Source organism: Ochotona curzoniae, unplaced genomic scaffold (genome assembly GCF_017591425.1).
Source record: "Ochotona curzoniae isolate NIBS_2020 unplaced genomic scaffold, NIBS_Ocur_1.0 scaffold_4506, whole genome shotgun sequence".
Lineage (NCBI taxonomy): Eukaryota > Metazoa > Chordata > Mammalia > Lagomorpha > Ochotonidae > Ochotona > Ochotona curzoniae.
The window spans coordinates 60,156,280-60,177,554 of record NW_024467119.1 but is presented as its reverse complement, the minus strand read 5'-3'; the positions used below and the strand labels follow the sequence as shown (position 1 = coordinate 60,177,554).

General features: G+C 51.2%; 1 protein-coding gene across 3 annotated transcripts in view; it reads right to left on the bottom strand.

The window, feature by feature from the left end:
• Positions 1-21,275, bottom strand: part of JADE1 (jade family PHD finger 1) — a 60,413-nt gene that overhangs the window by 13,941 nt on the left and 25,197 nt on the right. For 2 of the 3 annotated variants that reach the window (XM_040967493.1, XM_040967492.1), the window contains exons 3-8: positions 12,971-13,056; positions 10,055-10,212; positions 8,216-8,403; positions 5,607-5,818; positions 4,092-4,259; positions 2,118-2,234 (exon numbers count right to left, since the gene is read on the bottom strand). In XM_040967493.1, coding sequence (XP_040823427.1) covers positions 2,118-2,234; positions 4,092-4,259; positions 5,607-5,818; positions 8,216-8,403; positions 10,055-10,212; positions 12,971-13,056 — 929 coding nt within the window. The remainder of the gene's footprint in view (positions 1-2,117; positions 2,235-4,091; positions 4,260-5,606; positions 5,819-8,215; positions 8,404-10,054; positions 10,213-12,970; positions 13,057-21,275) is intronic. The other variant, XM_040967494.1, reaches the window with a different exon arrangement.

The window sequence follows — 21,275 nt, the reverse complement described above, 5'->3', positions numbered from 1 at the left end:
ACTCACAAGTACCCCCCCCCAAAAAAACCCAAAGCACCTTACAGCTCCTTCACCATTCCCCCATCACAGACACCTCAAGTGCACGAACTAACATAAATCTGTAAGTTCATCCATAAATAACCTCAATTCCAAGAAATGTGTGAAGTCAGCTCTGGTGGCAGAACACACACGTGCACACACCTGGCCACCATCCCTTGAAGGCGGGGCACCCCTCCCTGCAACACACAGCCCATTGGCAGAAGACTGGGGGCGGGGATGGGGGGGGGCGAGTGCCGCAAAGAGGGCCTGGCTAAAACCATGCCCGAGCCAAGCGCTCTGACCTTAAAGAGCAATGAGCTGCTGCAGAGTACTTAGACAGGACCCTGTAAGGATGCCAAATGGCCTTCCTCTGGGTTTTCCGATTCAGGTTGACTCAGCAAACAGATGTTACAGAAACATAAACCAGAGCCCTTGCAGCTGCAGACATTTCTGAGTGGAATTCTAATATTAATAAGACCAATCCATTCTGTGAAGATATGAAAAATCTGCAGCCTGCCTCGGCCTCTTCTCCCACAAATGAATGTGCTGGGGCAAAAAAGAGGTCCATGGCAACAGAAGAGCCATTCTTAGTGGCTCCTCAAGAAGGAAGCCACGCCTGCAGCTGACCACCATGGGCACCTTCAGGGGAAGTGCCCCACGCTGGTGCTCAGGAGCATCGGGAAGGCAGAAGGCTGCCATTTCCCTAGACCTCCCTCAGCTTGTCCCCTGCAAAGGCACAGCCCCACGCATGTGTGTACTGTTCCGACGCTTCTGCGGTTTCTCCTCTATTTCCCATCTCCAGCCTGACTCTCAGGCCAGTGGTTTGTTCATGTTTAACTTTTACAAGATTCTGTGTCCATACCAGAAAAAAAAAAAAATTTCTCTATTTGCAAATCCCCCAAATCTGTCTCATGTCCCACCCTCTCAATGTTTTAGTCTGTAATCTTGAACACTGGAAGAAGCGATCATCAAAATTAATTATTTAAAAAATAGAGTGAAACAGTGAAAATCTTTTAAAATCATCAGCCAGTGGTTTAGATACCTTACAGAGCAAAATATTTATCAGCCAAAACACAAGGATTCTCCCAACGAGATCATGACTGGCAGTGACACCACACTGGGAGAATGAGTGTGAGAGCTGAGTGTGTGGAGCTGATGTGTTCCCTGCAGTGGGAATGAGTGAGTGTGAGTGGAGCTGGTGGGTTCCCTGCTGCCCTAGAATCAAGCACCCACAGCCTGGGCTGCCACAGGGCAGAGGGAAAGCCTGATTCACCCTCGAGGGCCAGAGTCCACATGCTCTCAAACCCCAAACGTCTACCTATCAATGACCTGGGGAACAGGCAGCACATGGTCTTCATTCTCCCCGTCTCGTGCCTTTTAGAAGGTTCTGTATTGGGAAATACCAGTGCAGGACATCCTTTCACAAGCAGGTACACACATATTCTCTCCCTCTCTCTCCACCCCTCACCACCACGACCACCACTCCCTGCCCTAAAGTATCACAGCCAGCCCAAGTGCAGACCAGGTACTGGCCTGAACACAGAGCACCTGCAGAAGCACCTTGCGGATGCCGCCTCCCAGAAGCTCCCCGCTCCACGACCCAGAAGCTCTCTGTTCTTCCAGATGTCAAAGCACCTGCGGATCCAGGTGATTATAAACAGGAGTGCACACCCCTCAGCAGCTGGCGCTCTTAGGAGACAGCCTTGGGGGGGGATGCAGGGTCAGCAGCTAGCCACTGACTTTGAGAGGAAAGCCAGCTCTCAAGATGCCAATGAGTGACTCCCAAGGACCCTGGTCCTTCCCAGGATGTGTCTGCTTGTGGAAAGAAGTTGTGCTGCCAGACTTGAGGCAGAAAGAGAAGACCCAGAGACCAACTGTGTCACAGCCTGGGTAGGCTATGAATTACCTGGTGACATTAAGGGTCTGGTTCTGGCCACACTGGACAGTCAGTGAAAGGCTTTCCCATTGGGCTAGAGACCTCCCTCAGGAACTCTGGACAGGCTGCCAGCACCCGGCCTTACCTCCTGGATCCTTGTCCCCTCTCCACACACTGCCTCCTCCCACTCCCTACAGTGTGGGAAAGCAGACCAGGTAATTACCTGTATGGAAGCCCCAAACTTGTCATTGCAGAGGCTGCACACCAGCGCCCACCGACTGCTGGGGATGTGAGACACCTTCGTAATGGGCTCCATCTTCTCAGGGCTGCCAATGCTCACCTGGCGGGTCAAACACAGGGCAGCACAGCCATCAGTGGCTGCAGCATGAACAGAACACCATCCTCCCATTCAGTCCCACTCACGGAACATGACTCCTGCTAACTCCCAACCCCAGGGTCCGAGACCCACTCCTGGGGCTGACGTCATACTGTGGCATCTCACACAGGCACTGGTTCATGGCTGCTCCACTTTCAACCCAGCTCCCTGGCTGGCAGTGGTCTGAGAAAAGCAGCATAAGATGGCCCAAGTGTTTGGGTCCCTGCTACCCATATGGAAAACACAGATGAAGCTGTTGGCTCCTGGTTTCAAAGTCTGGCCATTGTGGAGTCACTTTGGGAGTGAGCCACCTAACAGAAATTCTGACTCATGAACTTCCTGCCTCCCTCCTTCCATGCAATGGCAAGTAACACTCCCCCTTTCCTACAGCAAGAGAACCCCTCATTTAAAAGCATCAGGGAGTGGGTATCTGCGTGGCCGCTGGGATACTGCATAGGACCCTCTATCCCACACTGGACAGTCTGGGCTGTAGCAGCTGCCCCATTTCAATCCAGCTTCCTGCTAATATACAACCCCGGGGGGCAGGAGACCACGGCTCAAGTGCTTGCGTGCCAGACTCCAGAATGAGTTCCAGCTCTGGGTTTTGGCCCAGCCCAGCCCCATTCTTGCACTTCAGGAGTGAACCAGATGATGATGGAAGAAGTCTGCAGCTCTTCTTTTCTCTGCCTTTAAAATATGTAAATAGAAAGTTTTCTAACGCGGCTATAATTTATTTTATGAAAACAACATTTAAAGATATTCTAAGTTATCAGGCAGCCCCTGGGCCAGCCAAATGTGGCCATTGGGAGAGCCCAGGGATCAGGCCCCATCTGCCATAGCCATCTCGTTGGCACAAACGCTAAAATGACTCAGTGCTCCTGTGTCACTGGGCCCAATGGCCCCTGCTGGCCCCTGCTGGCCCCTGAGGTACAGGACTCTTGTGTCTCAGGACAGAGCAGTCTAAGTGTCCCTCCAGCCCACTAGGGATCTGTGGAGACTCAACACACCATCTTAAATGTAGTTCAATAGGTTTTCAGCCATGAAGTAAACATTAGCTATTTTTAATCCTCTCTCTCAAAAAAAACAGAACCACATTATTCACAGTGGAAGTATACCAAGATAAAGAAGGCACCATCCTCCCATTCAGCCCCACTCAGTGAACATGACTCATGCTAACTCTAAACCCCAGGGTCCGAGGCTCCCGTGCCCGGCATCAGGGAGCCTCAATCCAAATCCTGCCCACAGAATTCCCTCCAGGAGAAAAAATTGCAACAAAATCACAGCCCCAAAATGCTGAAACCTGAATCCCAAATGATACTCTCACAGTGTGCCATGCAAATTAAACTAGTCAAGGTCTGAGACTTGAAATAAATTACATCAGGTTGAAGCTGAGGAAGGATTTAAATGAAAGGGTGACTTAGAGTGGCACCTGATTTTACCCATTGTGGGGCCCCCAGCAGGCCAAGCACAAGGATTCCCGGCCTCTCCTGGGCGAGTGGCACAGGCACCACCCCCGAGCCACCATCTTCAGCTGCCCCAGGTCTGCTCCTGGGTGTGGCTTCCGACATGGGGATGGTGGGGCTGTGATGCAGAGGTGGAGAGGAACTGTGGGTGCCACCGAGCCCGATCTCCACCTCCCACATCTGCCTGTGCACCACACCGTGGAAAGGTGGCCAGTCTGAGGGGCAGTGAGCACAGCGGTCCCTTCCCCCTTGGCCACAAAACATGATGTCCCCAACATGTGAATGGCTCCCGGCCTACCCAATCCCAGGCCAAAGAGGCAGGCTCTTCGGATGAGCTGCCAAGCAGGCCTACACTCACCTCAGGGATCCACAGGGCACAGCTGACGTGGACCCACTTGGTTCCACTGCGGGTGGGCTTCATAGCCCCACCCTTCTTAGGACACAGTAAGCACTTGGGTTGAACCCCCAGGGCACACGTCCGGCACAGCCAGCTGCCCTCCGGCACCTTGAGGATCCCGTAGCAGGCCTGTGATACCATGGCACAGCGGCGGGGGAGGAGGGGGAGCAAAAACAAGACAGGATTGATTCTCCAGTTACATCCCATAATGATTGTGACACTACACACTCGCCAGGACCCCGCCCACACCCGCACATCCCAAGGTGGCTGCACTCCGAAGACACAGAGCCCTTCCAGCAGCCAGCAGAGCCCTTCCCAGTGCAGGGCTGAGTGACAAATCCTTCTGGTGCTAAGAGGGCGCAAGTTGGGAGCTCCCCTCCCCGGGTCTGCTCCCCTGCCCGCCAGAAGAGAAGGCCAGAGCGGACAGGATCCAAGGCTGCTGGGGGACGACAGTGCTGGAAAGACAACAGGGACAAGGAAGGACAGGCAGTCCCAGGGTCGGCAACCCTTCTCAGAGAGTCCACCCCTCTCCTCCAGGGAGCCCGGTGGACGCCAGAAAACGGAGACACTCAAGACAACACAGGGATCTGGTCTCTGTTTTGCACGAGACAGCAAAATTACCACAAAAAGGAATAAATACAGAAATCAAGCATTCTGCAACTGAGGTAATTAAGACAGTTGAGGAGGTAGGGAGAAAAGGCACAAGTGTTCAAGAAGTAGAGAAACAGAACGGCAGCAGCACTGGGAACACACTAAGAGAGGCCCCAAGAAACCAAACTAGAGCAAACTTTATCCTCAAGTGACCCGGAAGTCAGGAAGCCGCGAGTCCCAGCAGCACAGCTCCAACCCTCCAGACAGAAAAAACAAGCAGCCAAGCCATCTGAAGGCTGGGAGGCGAAGTGGAAACCACAGGGCTGAGCGCCGGGCAGGCGCAGCACACTCGCCCAGAGCCCAGGAGCGCGGGCGGCGCCGTGAATAAGCCACTGTCAACACCAACCGAGTGGAAAAAAACAGGTTTTAATGGAGCGTGACGACACCAGGAAGGTCTGTATCTGGCCTTCTGGACAGTCGCGTCCATCTGCAGAAGTCGTTTCTACACAGGAAATGCAGGTCTAAGACCATTCAGGAGTCAGTGCACAGGTGTCTTAATGCCAAGCCACGAAGGATTTCTCCGAAGGCGAACAAAGCGCCACGTGAAGCAGGGCAGACTACACAGAAGGAAAGGACAGATGTGAGGAGCGGCGGCCCGAGCTCCAGACGTGAGGGTCCCGGGCTGCCAACCCTCCCTCTGACCCTGACGCCCGTTAGCTCCTTCACAGAACGGAGAGTTCGACCAGTTCTCACAGTGCTTTCAAACGGTCACGGGATCCACAGGTTAGGACACGGAGAATGAAGCCCACCACTGGGAGGAGCGCTCCAGGCTTCGGGCGGCTACCCCCTCCCAGAGGCAGCCAGAGTCCACGGCCAGGCCCGTACCTGGTGCACGCAGATGTTGCACTTGTCACAGAACACCATCTCGTTGCCGTCCTCGCCATCAGGAGACTGGCAGACGTCACAGACGACGTCTTCGTCGTACTCGATCCCCAGGCCTTCCTCGGTCTCTATGGCATGATTCATATTGTCATAACACTGCTGTTCAAACTCCTCCAGGACCCTCTCCATGGTGTACTCATCTAGTTCAGGCATTCCTGCACAACCGGGGGAAGGAAAAACAAGGCCCATTTTAATAAATCACATTAATATACCATGATAAAAAATATTTATACAGAATATGCCTTTCAGATCCTTCCACAAAGATCGACTGATCTCTAAATTAATAAAAGGGAGGAGCTCTCCATTCAACAAAAGCAAAGGTTGAACATCAAAAGAACAGGATACTGAGAACATATACAGTTAAGCAAGTTATTCAGTCATATTTGTTATACATAGCAACTACCATGCTAAGTGACTTCAAAAGCATGACCGCGCATCAGAGTTTGGGTAGTTCTGAACAATGTTCCTTTCTTGGCACTGCAAAGTACTCTGAAGCCAGATTTGACTGTCTGTACTTAAATGCTTAACTAGTTTATCCCCCCTCATCCCTGGAATTGTACCGAGTTGAGATGCATAACTGATCAGACCTGTGAAAAGACTGAAACGCAAGGACGTGACTCAAGCCAAGCAGACAGCGTACTGTGAATCCGGTGAACTGCACTCCTAGGCAAGTATGATCAAAAATAGACTTCAAGTGGTTATTGTGGCTATGGCTGGTATTAGGACAAGATTTTTGTTGTCTCCTCTTTGTGGATATTTTCTAAACCTCCTACGCTGAAAATCCTCATGTGGAGAGGAAAAACAAGCTATAAAAGACCTACTCAAACAGGACACTCAAGTGGAAGGAAAACAACGGAAATGCCATTAGAGCCTCCAACAACTTGTGTGCATTATCATAAATTTTAAAACCAAATTGACTGAAAAAAATTTTTTAAAAATCTGAAGAACACACCACGACACTGTAATAATAAGCCTTAAACACATTCAAAAACAACCCCCATCATCAATGATCAACTAGACGACGTCTCCAATGCCAGCACATACCAGTGTCTCCGAAAGCTTTGCAATGTCACTGGCTTTTCAAGTCACCACCACATGCTCGATGACCTTCGTCCTAGTAACAGCTAAGACACGCATGTGTTCAGATTATGCTATACAATCACAAATGTGTCCTGTAGTGTCCTGCACGATTATTCAGAATTATCTGTCCATTTGACCATTAGCCCAGTTTCTAATAATTAAGCCATTCCCGGAGGCCCAGGAGTGCTTGGGCTGAGTCCTCGGACTTGTCTGGGGACGCCCTGTCGGTCAAGTTACCCTTAAGGCTGCTGACAAAACACAACTCTGTTGTTTCTGGAGCTGCTTTACAGAATTCAGTTCCAAGAGAGCTCCGCAAAGCTGCAGAGCAGAGATGGTGCAGGACAGCACCCGGCCACCTGAAGCAAGGAAGGGGATCCGCTTGGTCTGTCAAAATACCTCAGTAACCACAACAGCGTTCTCGGCTGACCTAAGCCATGGATCCCACGCACCAGCCGGCTGGAGTGTGTGACAGGACACACTCCAGGCTGGAGTCGAGTGGCAGGACAAAGCATCTAACATAGTCCTGGCCCTCTGCTGGGCTCCAGGACAAAACAGTCTCTGACCTTCAGCATGGACCACCACCAAATAGCTTATGACTATTATGTACTAGAATGCAAACCACGCAAACATAAACTGTTCTTCATGGTCTTTGACACCGAGCCCCAGACCGGATGCAACAACCTGGATCCAACTCGGGTGTCTCCAGAGGTCTCCTACAGAAAGCCTGGTTGGTGGGGTCCGGGGGGGCTGAGGAAGCTATGAGGTTGCAGCTGGTGGGATGATGATGTCACAGGCTCCTCCTTAGAAATGGATCAGAAGGAGTGGTCTCAAGGGACCAGACTGTCCCTGCACAGTGAGCCTGGTCCCTCCCTGCTCCTGTGCTTCCTGGTTAGTACACACGTCCCTCCCCTACACCTCCAGTTGCCTTTCTGCTCCTCCACCAAGCTGTTCCACCTGCTGGCTGTCAGGATCCTGAGCCAAACACACCTCTTTTCTCTATGCATGATGCAACATCAGGCCTTCCATGACAGCAGCACAAAGGACAACGGACCTCACTATCTTGCCCCACACAGTCCTCAAGGAAACCCTTGGCTATTCCAACTGCTCAGAGCTGAGACCTCGGTCCGTCGCTCCAGTCCCAACACCATGACACACAGGTGACCGAGGTGCAAAAATTCCATCTCTAGCTACACTAATAACAGCACCACAGTGCATGGGGAGGGGGCACAGTAGGAAACTACAGCTCCCCTAGGCTTGTATTCTCCATAGTAAATCAGTGAGGGGCTTAGCCCAGAGCACGGATAGGAAATGCACACCGCCTATGAGAAAAGGAGTTGTGCTGCCCGACTCCAGGTGAAAAGCCCTCATCAGCCACCCCTAGAGGACAAGCCATGTTGCAAAGAACCCTTGAGGCAGGGACCAGGTGATGCTACGATGCGCCTCTCCCAGTTCATCAGGACAGTGGCCCTCACCCATCTCCTTAAATTCTTCATTGGTCAGTTCCAGCCAGGCGGCGTCCATATCATTGAGGTCATAGCGACACACACTGTCAGCCAGCGTCCGGATATCAACATAACCCAATTCTGGCTGCTCAGGCCCCGACGAGACAATGTACTTCTTGGGCCTGATAAACATAAGGGATTTCTCTTCAGACACAACCCTGGTTAACAAGGAAAAAAAAAAAGGCACCCATGTTACTCATTCTGCCACATAGGAGGAGGTTTTAGAAGGCTCCAGCTACAGAACCCCTCTCCAACCCTCCACCCCAGGTCACAACCAGGTTCATAGGAAACAGATAAAACCAAATGTCACTGTCCAAAAGAGTCCCATGAAAACTCACCAGCCATCAAAGTCCCTGCCAAGAAAACAGATCTAAGTGAAAATGCTGCCAGAGCTTCAGAGGCAACCTTCCTGGTGCAGGCTGCACTTGGGATCCGCCCAGGGCATACTGGAGTGCCAGGATCCAGTTCCCCCTCTGCTTGCAATCCAGCTCACAGCTAAGACACTCACTGGGAGGCAGCAGAGAGATGGCTCAGTCCTTGGGCCCTGACACGCACATAAGAGGCACACTGGGCTCCCAGGCCCTAGCTGTTGCAACCATCTGGGGGACTAAAGCTCTCTGTCTCTCTCCATGTCACTCTGTCTTTCACTTTTTTTAAAAAAAAAAGATCTATTTATTTTTATTGGAAAGGCAGATATACAGAGAGGAGGAGAGACAGAGAGGAAGATCCTCAGTCTGCTGGTTCACTCCCCAAGCGGCCGCAATGGCTGGAGCTGAGCCAATCCGAAGCCAGGAGCTCCTCTGGGTCTCCCACGCGGGTGTAGGGTCCCAAGGCTTTGGGCCGTCCTTGACTGCTTTCCCAGGCCACAAGCAGGGAGCTGAATGGGAAGCGGGACTGTCAGGATTAGAACCAGTGCCCATATGGGATCCCGGGCGCGCATGCAAGGCAAGGACCTTAACCACTACGCTATTGCGCCAGGTCCTGTCTTTCACTTTTAACAGAACCAGCTTCCTAGGACACTGCCCAGATCTACCACCATCTACTGACCGCAGCTACTCTGGCCTCCTGTTGACAAAAACACTGTCGCTTTCCCCCGACTGGCCACCTGAGTGTACACATCAGCAATGGGATCCACTACGGTATACTCTCAGGTGTTTCAAAACAACAACAGACATAAATGTTTGGGAGCCAACAGGGAAGTGACGCCCCCTCAGCAATGGCAAGAGCTGGCTTCACAACGCAGTACCAACTGACAGTCTGGCAGAGAAACCAGGAAGGGTACACAACCCTCTCTCCCCAAGAGGCCCTAGCACACGGGAATGTCAGATGAGCCAGGAGGGCAGAAGTTGATCCTGGGGGCAATCAGCCATGGAACACCCTAAGGGATCATGCGGCAGAGAAGTGGCTTGTCAGGGAACCCAGAGTGCATAGCCCCAAGAGCAGCAGGCAGGCAAATCTAAGCACACCTGTCCTCCAGCAGTGCCACCCACCACCACGGGCATGGGGAGTCCACACTGCTGGCTGCCATGAGGCTAGACCCTAGTGTCCTGGGATGCAGCAGTGTATGAACGTGCCATTTCCTGCCTGAGCCAGTCCCTGCTCTGTGTGGCTTGTCACCTGCTCTGCTCTCCAGCAGCAGCAGCAACTCCCCACGATGGCTGCAGTGCCCAAAACCGATCTGCTTGGTGCAGGCAAGGGCTCTCTCCACCACATCTCTAGCACCACTCGGGACGTCACACTGTTTCATCGCCCACTCGGTGTGTGGCTGTGGGGGCAAGAAGGTGAGGGCAGGTGCAGTGGTAACTTTACCTGGCCACGGGCTGAGGGATGGTCCCCGGGCTCACAGGCACTTGAACCCCTTTCTCCCACTCCTGCCTCCAGGGATCTGCCAACACATAGTACTCATCTGGGTTCAGCTGATAGGAGTCATGCAACTTCATGGCGGTGATGAGGTCTGTTCTAAACACCTGGAAAGGGAGAGAAACGGAGACGGACACTTGATATTTGCATTTGGATCCACAGCTCGGGTAGCTGCAGGTAACCATGGAGTTGCCATGTAGCGAGCTCACTGTATCCACCAAGAACAAGGCTGACCTATTATTACAGAAACCCTGTGGCTGACACACCTTCCCCCTCCCCCAGGCTGAGACAACATCTGCTAGCACTGCCCTCACACCCTCAGTCAACAATGCGTGTGCAACAGTGTCTGTAACACCAGCAGAACAGAAGACATCTCGGCAGCCTCCTGCTTGGGAAACCTCTAAGGAACTTCATCAAGAAGGATGTGGAAGATATACACTTGCAAGGCCCCTGGAAGGGGAGCGTTACTGCACCCAAGGGTGTTCCTTGGGTGAATATTTAGAAATACAACTCTGCTAGTCCCATACATGTGAAGGCCAAACCCTTCTAGACTCACCAGAACCCCCAAGTGCAAACTAAGGCTTCTCCCAACCCACCCCTGCCTCGCACAGCACCAGGCAGACAGTAGTCAAGTGTCTCGTGAGGTCAAGGCCCAGGCAGACCCACAGGCCTTGGGAAAAAAAAAAAAAAACAGGAATGAGGCAACAGTGGGCCTCAGGGGTGCCGTGTCAAGGACAGATTTTGCAGGGACTGTTTGCTTTGCATGCCTTCATGGTGTAACTTTCTACCAAGAAAGCGGTGTTTGTGGGGAAAGAGGATGGGGAGGAGGGCCACAAGACTCAGAGTGCCCCCTTTGCTAAGAGACCTGCCCATTTCCTCACCCGGCAAGGCGCAGCCCTCCAGGCACCTGCTCCCCTGCAGACCCGTGGGTCTGTGGCATTCACGGTCACCGTGGCCTGCCATCCGGGCAGAGCAGGCACTGCCTCCCACCAGGGTTGCGCAGCTGGTTCCCTCCCAAGCCCTGGCCTTGGCCCCTCCTCCCGTCTGAAGGCTACATAAGGAAGAGCTGGCCTTGGCACGGGCGCCAGCCCAGAGTTGTATTTGGCACTCAGTGAGCCTGCATCCGTATGCTGCCCTCTCTTGTTTACACAAGTCACAATGCTGAAGTCTCCCTTCTCGGGACAGGGAGTTCTTTCTTGTGCTACAAAGCACAGTTCACATCATATGCCTGCTAATAGGTCCATATTTGTTTTTGCTGGTGGCTTTTCAGGCAGTTGATCACTTTAATAAACTTCACCCTCATGAAGTCTGAGGGGAGCATCTGCATTTTAAAGAGGCGTTTCTCCAGGCTGCCCTTTTGAGTACCACCAGTGTTTCAATCTGTACCCCAATTCCTTATTTTTAAAGTCCCACTAATGAGCAAGAACCTGGCTGTGCTCCTTCCACAGAGACCACCAGGTTCCCGGTAAGCCTGGAGCCCCTAAAGCAGGTGCCCAGCATGACGACTCCCGACCCCCAGTCCCAGGAAACATCTGTTAAAACCTAAGAGGTGGGGCTACACCATTGAGAAACAGATCAAAGCAGACATTGTGCAAGTTAAAAACAAAAAACAAAACAAAACAAAAACCAAAAAAAAACAAGGAAATCTGCTGGAGAAGAAGATCAAACTGAAGCAATGCGATGAGAAAAGACAGCCCTCTAACACTTGGTTCAAAGACTGGTCAGAGCCTGGCACAGAAACCCTCAAACGAAGGGTGCAAGCTTCACAGTGCGTGACAGAGGTCAACACTGGCACTTGGTGTGTGAGGTTGTTTTGAACACAGGGAAATCTACCCGGGTTGGGACAAGGCCAGCTGGGGTCTGTGCTCCTCAAGCCTCCCTGTGGCTTGGTGCGGGCACCAGAAGTGGGGCTCAAATGCCACCGCTGCGAACCAACTCATAACCCCTAAGCAGAGTGTCCCCTGTCCTGCAGGGCTGCACTAACGGCCAGCCTGTCAGTGCAAGGGAAGCCTTGGTGTATACAGCTAGGGACACCGCACAAGGACGACATAGTGAAGAGTGGCACACGCTCCACAACTGTGGGAAAGACAGCGACAGAGCACTCCCAGCTCAGATAGACAAAACCCAAGGCCCAGCCAGGTGCCCACCCAAGAGCCTAATCTACTGCTGAAGTGGCCCCTGCTGTGGCTTCCTGTGACTCTAAAGGATGCTCACCTACCCTTTGTAGAACATGGAATTCCACGGGGGGAGTACCTCCATTGCGACAGTGCCTACTCCTTCTTCCCCCCACCAGACCTGCCAATCTCAGGAAACACCAATGGGTGGGCTTCAGTCACCTTACTCGGAATCGTTCTCACTCCCATGGGCTGCTCACGTGAAACCATACCCAGCCAAATCCCTTTCTGTGCCTTCCAGCCTCAGGGGCCAGCAAAGGTTTTCAGGGAAAACAGCTCTCACGAGGGGCTGGGTCCCAGCAGAGAAAAAACGCAGCTCCACGCAATGTTAAAGAAGAAACCGCAGGATACAGGGGGAGCAGGGGAAAGCAAAAGGGAAGGAGGGGAAAATACCTAAAGTACAATCCCTAAAACAAAGCCAGGTGGTGCCAGAGAAGCCACAAGGTCATGGCCAAAACCAACTGGAGGCTGGCAGCAGATAAATGCGATTCATGACGACGGCCAGCACTTCCAGCGCTAAGTACTTGATCAGCTTGCGTTTTCAGCTCCCAAGACTCCAGGAGGCCAACACCTGCAGGGTCATCCTCGCCTCACAGACATGGAAAGGTGGTAGGCAGCCGGGGGTGTGCGGGCAGCACAGACCCCTCACAGCCACACATGCCACGCCGCCAGCCTAGCACCCAGGCAGTACCTCCGACGGCTTGCGATCTTCATTTCTCGAGCAGGAGCTTCTCCTGTGCTGGGATCGGGAGTTCTGGGACCAGGTAGTTGACAGGCCTAAAGGAACAGAGATCCAAACAGGAAACATTACAAAGGGCCCACGCCACATGCCCCCCTCCATGCTCCCCAAATCATCAGGGCTCACCTGCGGACTATAGCAGCAGACAGCCTGCACCACTCCCCACAGGTGCCCAAACTACGCCCCTACCCAAAGCTGAACGTTCATGAGCCCAGTGCAGGCCAGCACTCTGGGGTGCAGGGATGCCATGTCCCAGGCTCAGCAAATGGAAGGGGACAGAACACAGGAACTCATGCAGGTAGCATCCCCCCCGGGGAGGACCACACTACTGCAAGCACTCAAAGTCCCACACTGTCAAATGCAAAGTGGAAAGAAATCACCTTCCTGGGGTTTCTGAGGTCTTCTAATACTAGGATCAGAATATTAAAAAGAAGCCGACTCTACACATAAACAGCATTCACTATAATAGGGACCTCTGGGGCTGGCACCTTTGGGGTTGACACTGTGGTCAGCTACTGCCTCTCAATCCAACTTCCTATATGACCACTGGTCCAAGTCCCAGCTTCTCCACTTCCAACTCAGCTCACTGCTAATGCCTCTTCCATGAAAATTCCAATTGGTGTAGCTCTAACCTTTCTTCCCAAGGTGCTCTTAACCAACACTGAACTCTCCTAACTGCTGAGCCCAAGCTTCTGCCTCCATCCTGCTTGACGTGCTGACACCTGATGTCCCCATTCTGTAGCTACAAACACTGTGCTTGTCCCACACTCGATCCTCTTGTTCCAAATGCTCTCCCTGGGGAGTGCCCACCCACATCCACAGGCCTAAGTTGGCACAGCCAGGAGGAGAATACAGAGCCACAGCCCTGGATTAAACCTCCCTCCCACGCTCCAGCTCCAGTCCCATCTTCACACTGGCCACCAGCTAAGGTGGTCTGAGATCTGTCACCTCAGCATTATTAAAAAACCAAGCTCAAGTTCATCCAGCATGCTTTTCCTCCCACAACCCTACCTTGATGAGTGTTACCACCTCTCACTCAGGACAGACATGGTCAGAGGCCAAGACATAGCAATTCAATCTCCCACCGCCTCCGGATGCCACTGCCTCCTGCTAGTGCCTTACAGGGCCGCCTCCTCACAGGTAGCCCGCTGCTGCCAGAGACCACAAAGGGCCCTCAAAACCACCTGCAGGACATGCCCAAGTGCCTAATGACTCACCTGGGCTTCCCAGCTACAACAATCCTAGCCAACACCGAACAACGTCCCCCCCCACACACAATAGACAAAAAGCCAGAAGAATGCGGAAACTGAGCCACGTGTCAGCCCAAGGAGGATGCTTTTCTCTCTGCAGACCCCAGTGACAGGATCACAACACCCCAAGAGTGACATGGGGGACACCGAGGGACAGATCCCACAGACATGCAAGGATGATCCCCAACACCAGGGACCTGCCCAACCTCCCAGACAGGAAGACAACACCCACATTGCTCATGAGCGCCAGGGCTGAGGCCAGCCACAGGGACACTGCCCGGCTGGCTGCTGTCATGTCAGCAATTCAGGCTCCCTCCAAGTGACCTCTGGCACTTTGGCAAATCTTTCCAGAAATTCTTTTAAAGTAGCAAAACTGTGCCTCTTTATATTCCAGATGTAACAACAACCAAATAAACTACACTTGCATGCTGAGCAAAAGATCCTGGACACACTAGGGTGGACCTGGCCTATAGGAGTCATTACAAGAAAAGCAGAAGTCATGTGGGGACCCTAGGGGTGAGAGAGGCTGGGGAGCTGCTAACATCTTCACAGCTAACATCTCTCACACCTGCTGGCCCCAGAGGCCTCAAAGAAGCAAGTCGGCAAAGCACACATGGCAAAGGTTCCAACGGACAAGCGGCAGGGTGAGGAGGTAAGAGCTCCTTCACTCTCAACTACCACAGAAATGGTGACAAGTGGTTAGGAATGCAGCTAAAAGATTGACAAACTAACAGGAGGCACAGGAGCAGAGTCGAGAGCCAAATGCTTTGAGAGTCAGTTTGTGCTTGAGTTGTGTGACCCTCTCATCTCCGCTCAGGAGCTGGGAGCAGCTCTCTTCCCCTGCCCCCAAACAGGAAGCCTCAGCTTTGCTGACAAAGAATACCTCCCCTTGACAATTTCTCCTAGGACTGTTTATAAAAATCTGAAAAACTAATGTACTGCTTTGCTTTCCAGAAGTTACCAAGAGGCACAGCCGGGACGCCACCACTTAGGGTGCCTACATCCCACACCAGGGTACCTGGTTCGAGTCCAGGTTCCTCCCCGCTTCTGATCCAGCTTCCCACCAACGTACCTCAGAAGGAAGCAGGTGACAGTCCTGCTTCAGCATGACCCCGCCATGGCGGAAAGCTGGGGAGGGAATGAGACACGAGATCTTTCCCTCTCCCTACCTGCCTCTCTATCTCACTCTGTCTCTGTCAAACAGAAAGTGAAATTTTAAAAATAAAATTTTTAAAATCCAAAAATCGTGCACATTTAGCATCGAACTAGTATTAAAAAAGAGAAACAAATCTATCTAAAAATAGTCTATCCCATTTCCTCTTAATTTACTTAGTGTTGATATAGGAGGAAAAGAAAAATCCTAAGTTCAATTTACAGAAAAGAAGAAACTTCAAAGAGACTTAAATTATCGCTAACATGAGCAGCATTTTTGGCAGCTTATTTACTAAAGCCCAAACCAAGTGGGCAGTGTGGCACAGCGAGCTGGACTGCCACTTGAGTGCGTGCATCCCATACTAAAGAGTCCATCCAAGTCCCAGCTACTCCACTTCCCAGCCAGCTCCCTGCTAATGAGCCTGAGGAGTAGCCAGCAACCCTAGAACATGAGTCCCTGACTCCCAAGCACAAGGTCCAAACGGAGTCCTGGCTTCCAGCTAGGCTCAAGCACATTTATTGGAAATGTCTTAGAGGTAAACCAGCAGATGAATACCGCTCTCTCTAAAAATAAACAGACAGACAACTGGCTGGCACTGTGGTACAGCATGTAAAGCTGCCACCTGCAGTACCAGCATCTCATACAGGCACCAGTTCAAGTCCTAGCTGCTCTGCTTTTAATACAGCTCCCTGTCAATGCGTCTGGGAAAAGCAGCATCAGGTGGTGCGAGGACTTAGGCCCCTGAAGCCACAAGGGACAGCCAGAGGAAGCTCCTGGCTCTGGACGAGCCTAGCCCCGACTATGGCCACCATCTATGGAGTGAACCAGCAGATGGAATGTGTCTCTCTCTCCCTGCCCCCTCTGCTAACTCTTCCTCTCAAATAATAAAAATTTTTTTTTAAAAAAAGCCAGAAACAAACTGCAGATCCAGACTTTGTTATAACAAAGTACCATACACCCATATAGTGAAATGCTATCACCCAGTACTTAAAAACAAAAAAAAAAAAAGGAATGAGCTGCTAACACATGCAATGTAGATAAACATGTTTAGTCAATGAAGCCAGATTCCCATCCCCTCCAAAAATGTATCCTGTTATGCCGTTTATACAGAATTCTGTAAAATGCGAACTAATCCATAGTGACAGAAAGTTAATCCGTGATTGGGGAAAGGGAACAAGGAGGGATTATCTGGATTTGGATGATGTCGTGGATGTAGACATGTCAAAACATATCAAAATGTACACATAATGCATGCAGCTAACTGTATATCAATTAACCCTCAATAAAGGAACTCAATAGATGGTGGCCATAGTTGGGGCTAGGCTTGTCCAGAGCCAGGAGCTTCCACTAAGCTATCACCATTAAGAGTAAATAGCAATATCACGGATTATCTCAACAATACCTACTGAGTCAGGTGGGGATTCAGAAGCAAGGGGCGGGAGGGACCAAGCAATGGCTCTGCGCACCACCCCTTTCTTTGCTGCTGTGACTAACTGCACTCAATGTGGCCACATCGATCATATGAGACAGACCTCACAACACACACGACGGCCAAGCCAGCACTGGACCAGCAGTTTCTCAGCAACTACTTCACTTAAAATGCACCGTATCTGCGCAAGCAGCCAGAGGCCAGAGACTCAAAACTGTTTCATTCTCATTGCACCCTCACTGTCAGAACCAGGCTCCCTCAAGGTACTTCAAAGGCAGAAGAATAAAGTTAAAGTAACTCGCTTTTTTTTTTAAGTTTTTTTTTAATTGGAAAGGCAGATAATACAGAGAAGGAGAGACAAAGAAAAATATTTTTTGTCTGATGGTACACTCCCCAAGTGGTCACATTGGCTGAGTTCAGCTGATCTGAAGCCAGGAGCCAGGATCTTCTTCCGGGTTTCCCATGCAGGTGCATGATCCCAAGGCTTTGGACCATACTCGACTGCCTTCCCAGGCCACAAGCAGGGACTGGATGGGAAGTGCAGCATCCAGGACATGAACTAGTGCCCAAATGGGATCCGGCACATGCAAGGTGAGGACTTTAGCCACTAGGCTACTGTGCCAAGCCCTCTCGCATCTCTTAATTAAAAATGTACACAGATAGATACATACATACATATAGACATGAATGCCTTTTACAAAGCACTTTCTGGAAAAGCATTTTGGCAGGACGTTCAAACCAGAAATGAGCAGATGTTAAATGGCAGAAGGAAGCCTGGGAGACAGTGAATGACGCCGCAGCACAACACCAGCCAGGGCACAGACCCCGCACCGAGATGATGCTGGCTGCTCTCACTCCACTGCAGGTTCCCAAGCGCTGATACTTAACAACAAGCCCAATCCAGAAAAACAGGATAAGTAAAATTTCATTCTTTTTTGCTTTCAAGAGAGGTGAGAATTCTAAAACTCTGGTAGTAAAGTCTACAACCATTTTATTGCCACCCACAAATCATAGTTAAGTCCACCTTTCATGACAAGTTTAAGTAACTTCAAATCTTGACATGTGCTGGATGAGTAAGAACAATTCTGAACTACAGTAAGTTACATAAAACACTGAAAAGAACTGAGTGGGGAAACTGTTTTTCTTCTTTCCAAATCCCCAACCTCCATCAAAACAGAACCATTGGAGCTGATATAAAGTGACAAAGGCTGGTGGTGGCGGCACTGGGCCAGCAAGACCCAACCAGTGCCCAGCATCCGGGTGCGGCTTTCTAGTCCTATTTGACAGACATCTTCAACACTTCCCTTTGAAATATTAAAAATAGCCATGCTGCCGTGCCCTAGATCTAAAATAAGGAAAACCTCAGGAGTAAATCTAATGCATTCAGCACATGCCTTTCACATTGGGAAGCTCATGTGCGGCGCAGAAAGTTCCAGAAATGAGAATGAATGGCGGTCTTGACATTCACACCACCACCCAGTGCTAGCAAAGCACCTCCCCAGTGACCCAATGCCACTCCACTGTCTCTGACACCACTCCCAGATGTGACACGATACACGATACACTGGTGTCTCCAGGTGTGGGAAGCAGCTTGACCCAAGATGATGCTCAGGACTGGCAGGTTACAAGTCCAGCAGGCTGTGACACATGGCACAGACCTGACACACAAGCCTGCGTGCTGCCTGAAGGCGAAGCAACTCAGTCCCAGCGCAAGTGAAGCAACGCTGTATAAACCCTCTTCTGGAATGAAGCAAATTTTCAATCTAGTTGCTGGTTCCCTGCCTGCATTGCCTAACAGAAGATAAAGCATCTGAAATACTGCTATTCATATCAGAGGTTCCGACCTAAAAGCTCTTCCATGGCCTAGCTCTTCTCCATCCTATCTTAAGTTTCTAGAAGTCAAGATTTGGTTAGCCTCTGGGTGGTGGAGTCCCCGAGCATCAGTACCTAAACACAGCTGCTAATGTACTTTGCCATCCTCAGTTTCCAAAAGTGAGTTCTGAGCCACACCTGTGGTCACGAGGTCCCCCTCCCACACACCTTCCAAAGCAAAAGGTCTCACACGGACTTCAGAGAACTGGTCTAGAAATGTCTGAAACTTCAATCGACCGACACATAGACACCTCACAGTCACCCAGCACGTCCAGGGAGACGTAAGTCCAGGGGCCAGAGAAGAGGAGTCTCTGAACGAGAACACTTCCTGCTGGCTGCTCAGTTCCCTGTACCCTGCCTGCTGTAAGATGCAGGTCCACCCACAGGTAGAGCCACCTCCATGCACCCAGTGGACAGAGGGGCCCAATACACACTCAGCAGCGTGGGAGCCAAAATTTCCCACGTGTCAAGAAATCCTCCAACTCCCTGGTATTACAAGACACAGATGACAGGGGGAAAGATGCTAATTAAAGGTACAAACAGGAACACACCTGGAGGCAGTGGTATTTTTATATATATTTATATATATATAAAAGAGAAGCCAAGGAAGACATCTATGAAGGCAGCCAAGCAAACAGCTGCACATCAGCAAATGAACACTCATGCTCAAACAACGTGCAACTCCATCAACTGCACTGTCCTAAGGGGACAAGCGGATAAAGCCACAGAGAGCCCAGAAAAGCAGAGAAAAGCAGAAGTTTTAATTGATCTTGATGTTGTTTCTCATCAACCTGCAATACCAAATGGCAAAAGCCCTAAATTAACCCCCACCTTCTGTCTCCTGCCCATTCCTTATCAGATGCAGACCTGAATTCAAGCCTCCCAACTAGAGGGAGACAGTACTCAGCCTCCGGCAGAGCTCAGGTGTGGAAATCTATAGAGAGAAAGGACCCAGACTGACGCGCAGGCTGGGCCAGGCCAGGCTGCAGCACCCACCAGCAAATGCTGAGGTGAGGTGGACCATGCCACATAGGGCCACAGCTCCCACCAGCACACTCAAGACCTGCCTGGGTGGCGGGGGGTGAAGGGCTACCTAATAGTGGGAAAGCAAATGCTTCCCTGCTAGCCCATTGTCCCCACTAGTGAGTGTGAGAGATGGGACTGAGGACTGAACAGGCTAGGCAGGACTACAAAACTCATTTGCCTACATGTGAGCTAGGTTAGGGGGAGAGGCAGGCTGGGCTAAGCAACCACATCTACTGGTACCTGCTTGAGTCAAAGTACAGGCTGGTCAGGATTTGATGCAGCATCACACACAAGTGCCAGGATTGGGGGCAGGGACAAATCTGGAAAGTGCAAGATCCAGGGTTTGGAGTGGGCCTAGTAGGTCAACTCTGGCCACCTCTCTTTAATGGGCTGCAGCTGCCATAGGTGAGCATGAGCACCAGGGCTGGGGGTGACATCAAGTGTGGGCTGGATATTGTGGTCAGTTGGGCTGAGCTAGGCTGTAACACTCATTGATGTATGCAAGAGCAGAATGGGATGCAGGATGGACTAAACCAGCCTATTGCACATACCAGCATGCATAGCAACCAGGGCCCAGGGCGGACCTGGTGAGGGTTATTAAGGGTAACTCCGACTACACTGCAGTTCCTGCTGGTGTGCCTGAGGGTTGAGTGTATGGTGGGAAGGGTTGGGGCTGCGCAGCAACATCCACTGGTTTGTGCATGATAAGGCAGGGGACAGAACTGACCCAGCAAATGCAACCACCAGTGTGTAGGTAAGCTGATATAGATGATGATGGACTGAACTGAATCCCACACTGGCTGGCATACAAGGGAATCAGGTCTGGAAGGGTCACCTATGGCGAGGTTTCTTTGGGGACCTCCCACTAACCGGACTGCTGAACTCAAAACTCCAAACAAGGGGAAAATCACAGGATCTGTGGTCTGACCATGGAATGCAAGTGTCAGGAATGGGCCTCCTTGGTGGCTTAAGCCTGTGCAGTGGATGGCATGCCCAAATGCACACATGACAGATCACAGAGTCCTGCAGAGGACATCTAGGACCATGGCAGAGGATGGAAGGCAGAACAAATTCGACAACTCTCCCAGCCAAACTTTGACAGCAAGTATCTGGGCGAGTGGAGACTCTGAAGTGGATGATGTCAGCCAAATTTTGAAAGGATTTTCTCAACCGTGGAGCAATCAAATCGACAGCATCTCAGAATTACTGAAATCATGTAAGCAGTACCCTCAGAGCATGCTCCACATCAGGGAGCTAGATGACATCCAGTGACTGTCCCCGGGTACTGATACGATTAGGCTACTGGGAGCATCCTCTCCAGCTCTCCCCTAATGGAAAAGCTGGAAGTAATCATCTCATCTACTTTCCTCCCTTCCTAGACCCTTCCCATCCTAGTCACTGGAACACACGGGCATGTGTCCTCAACTATGTAAACATTATCAAAAATTAAATAAATTCATGAAAAAGTCCCAGGCCTTCTTCCCACTGTGGGAGGGCAACACATCCCTGAAACTGAGGAGATCAGAC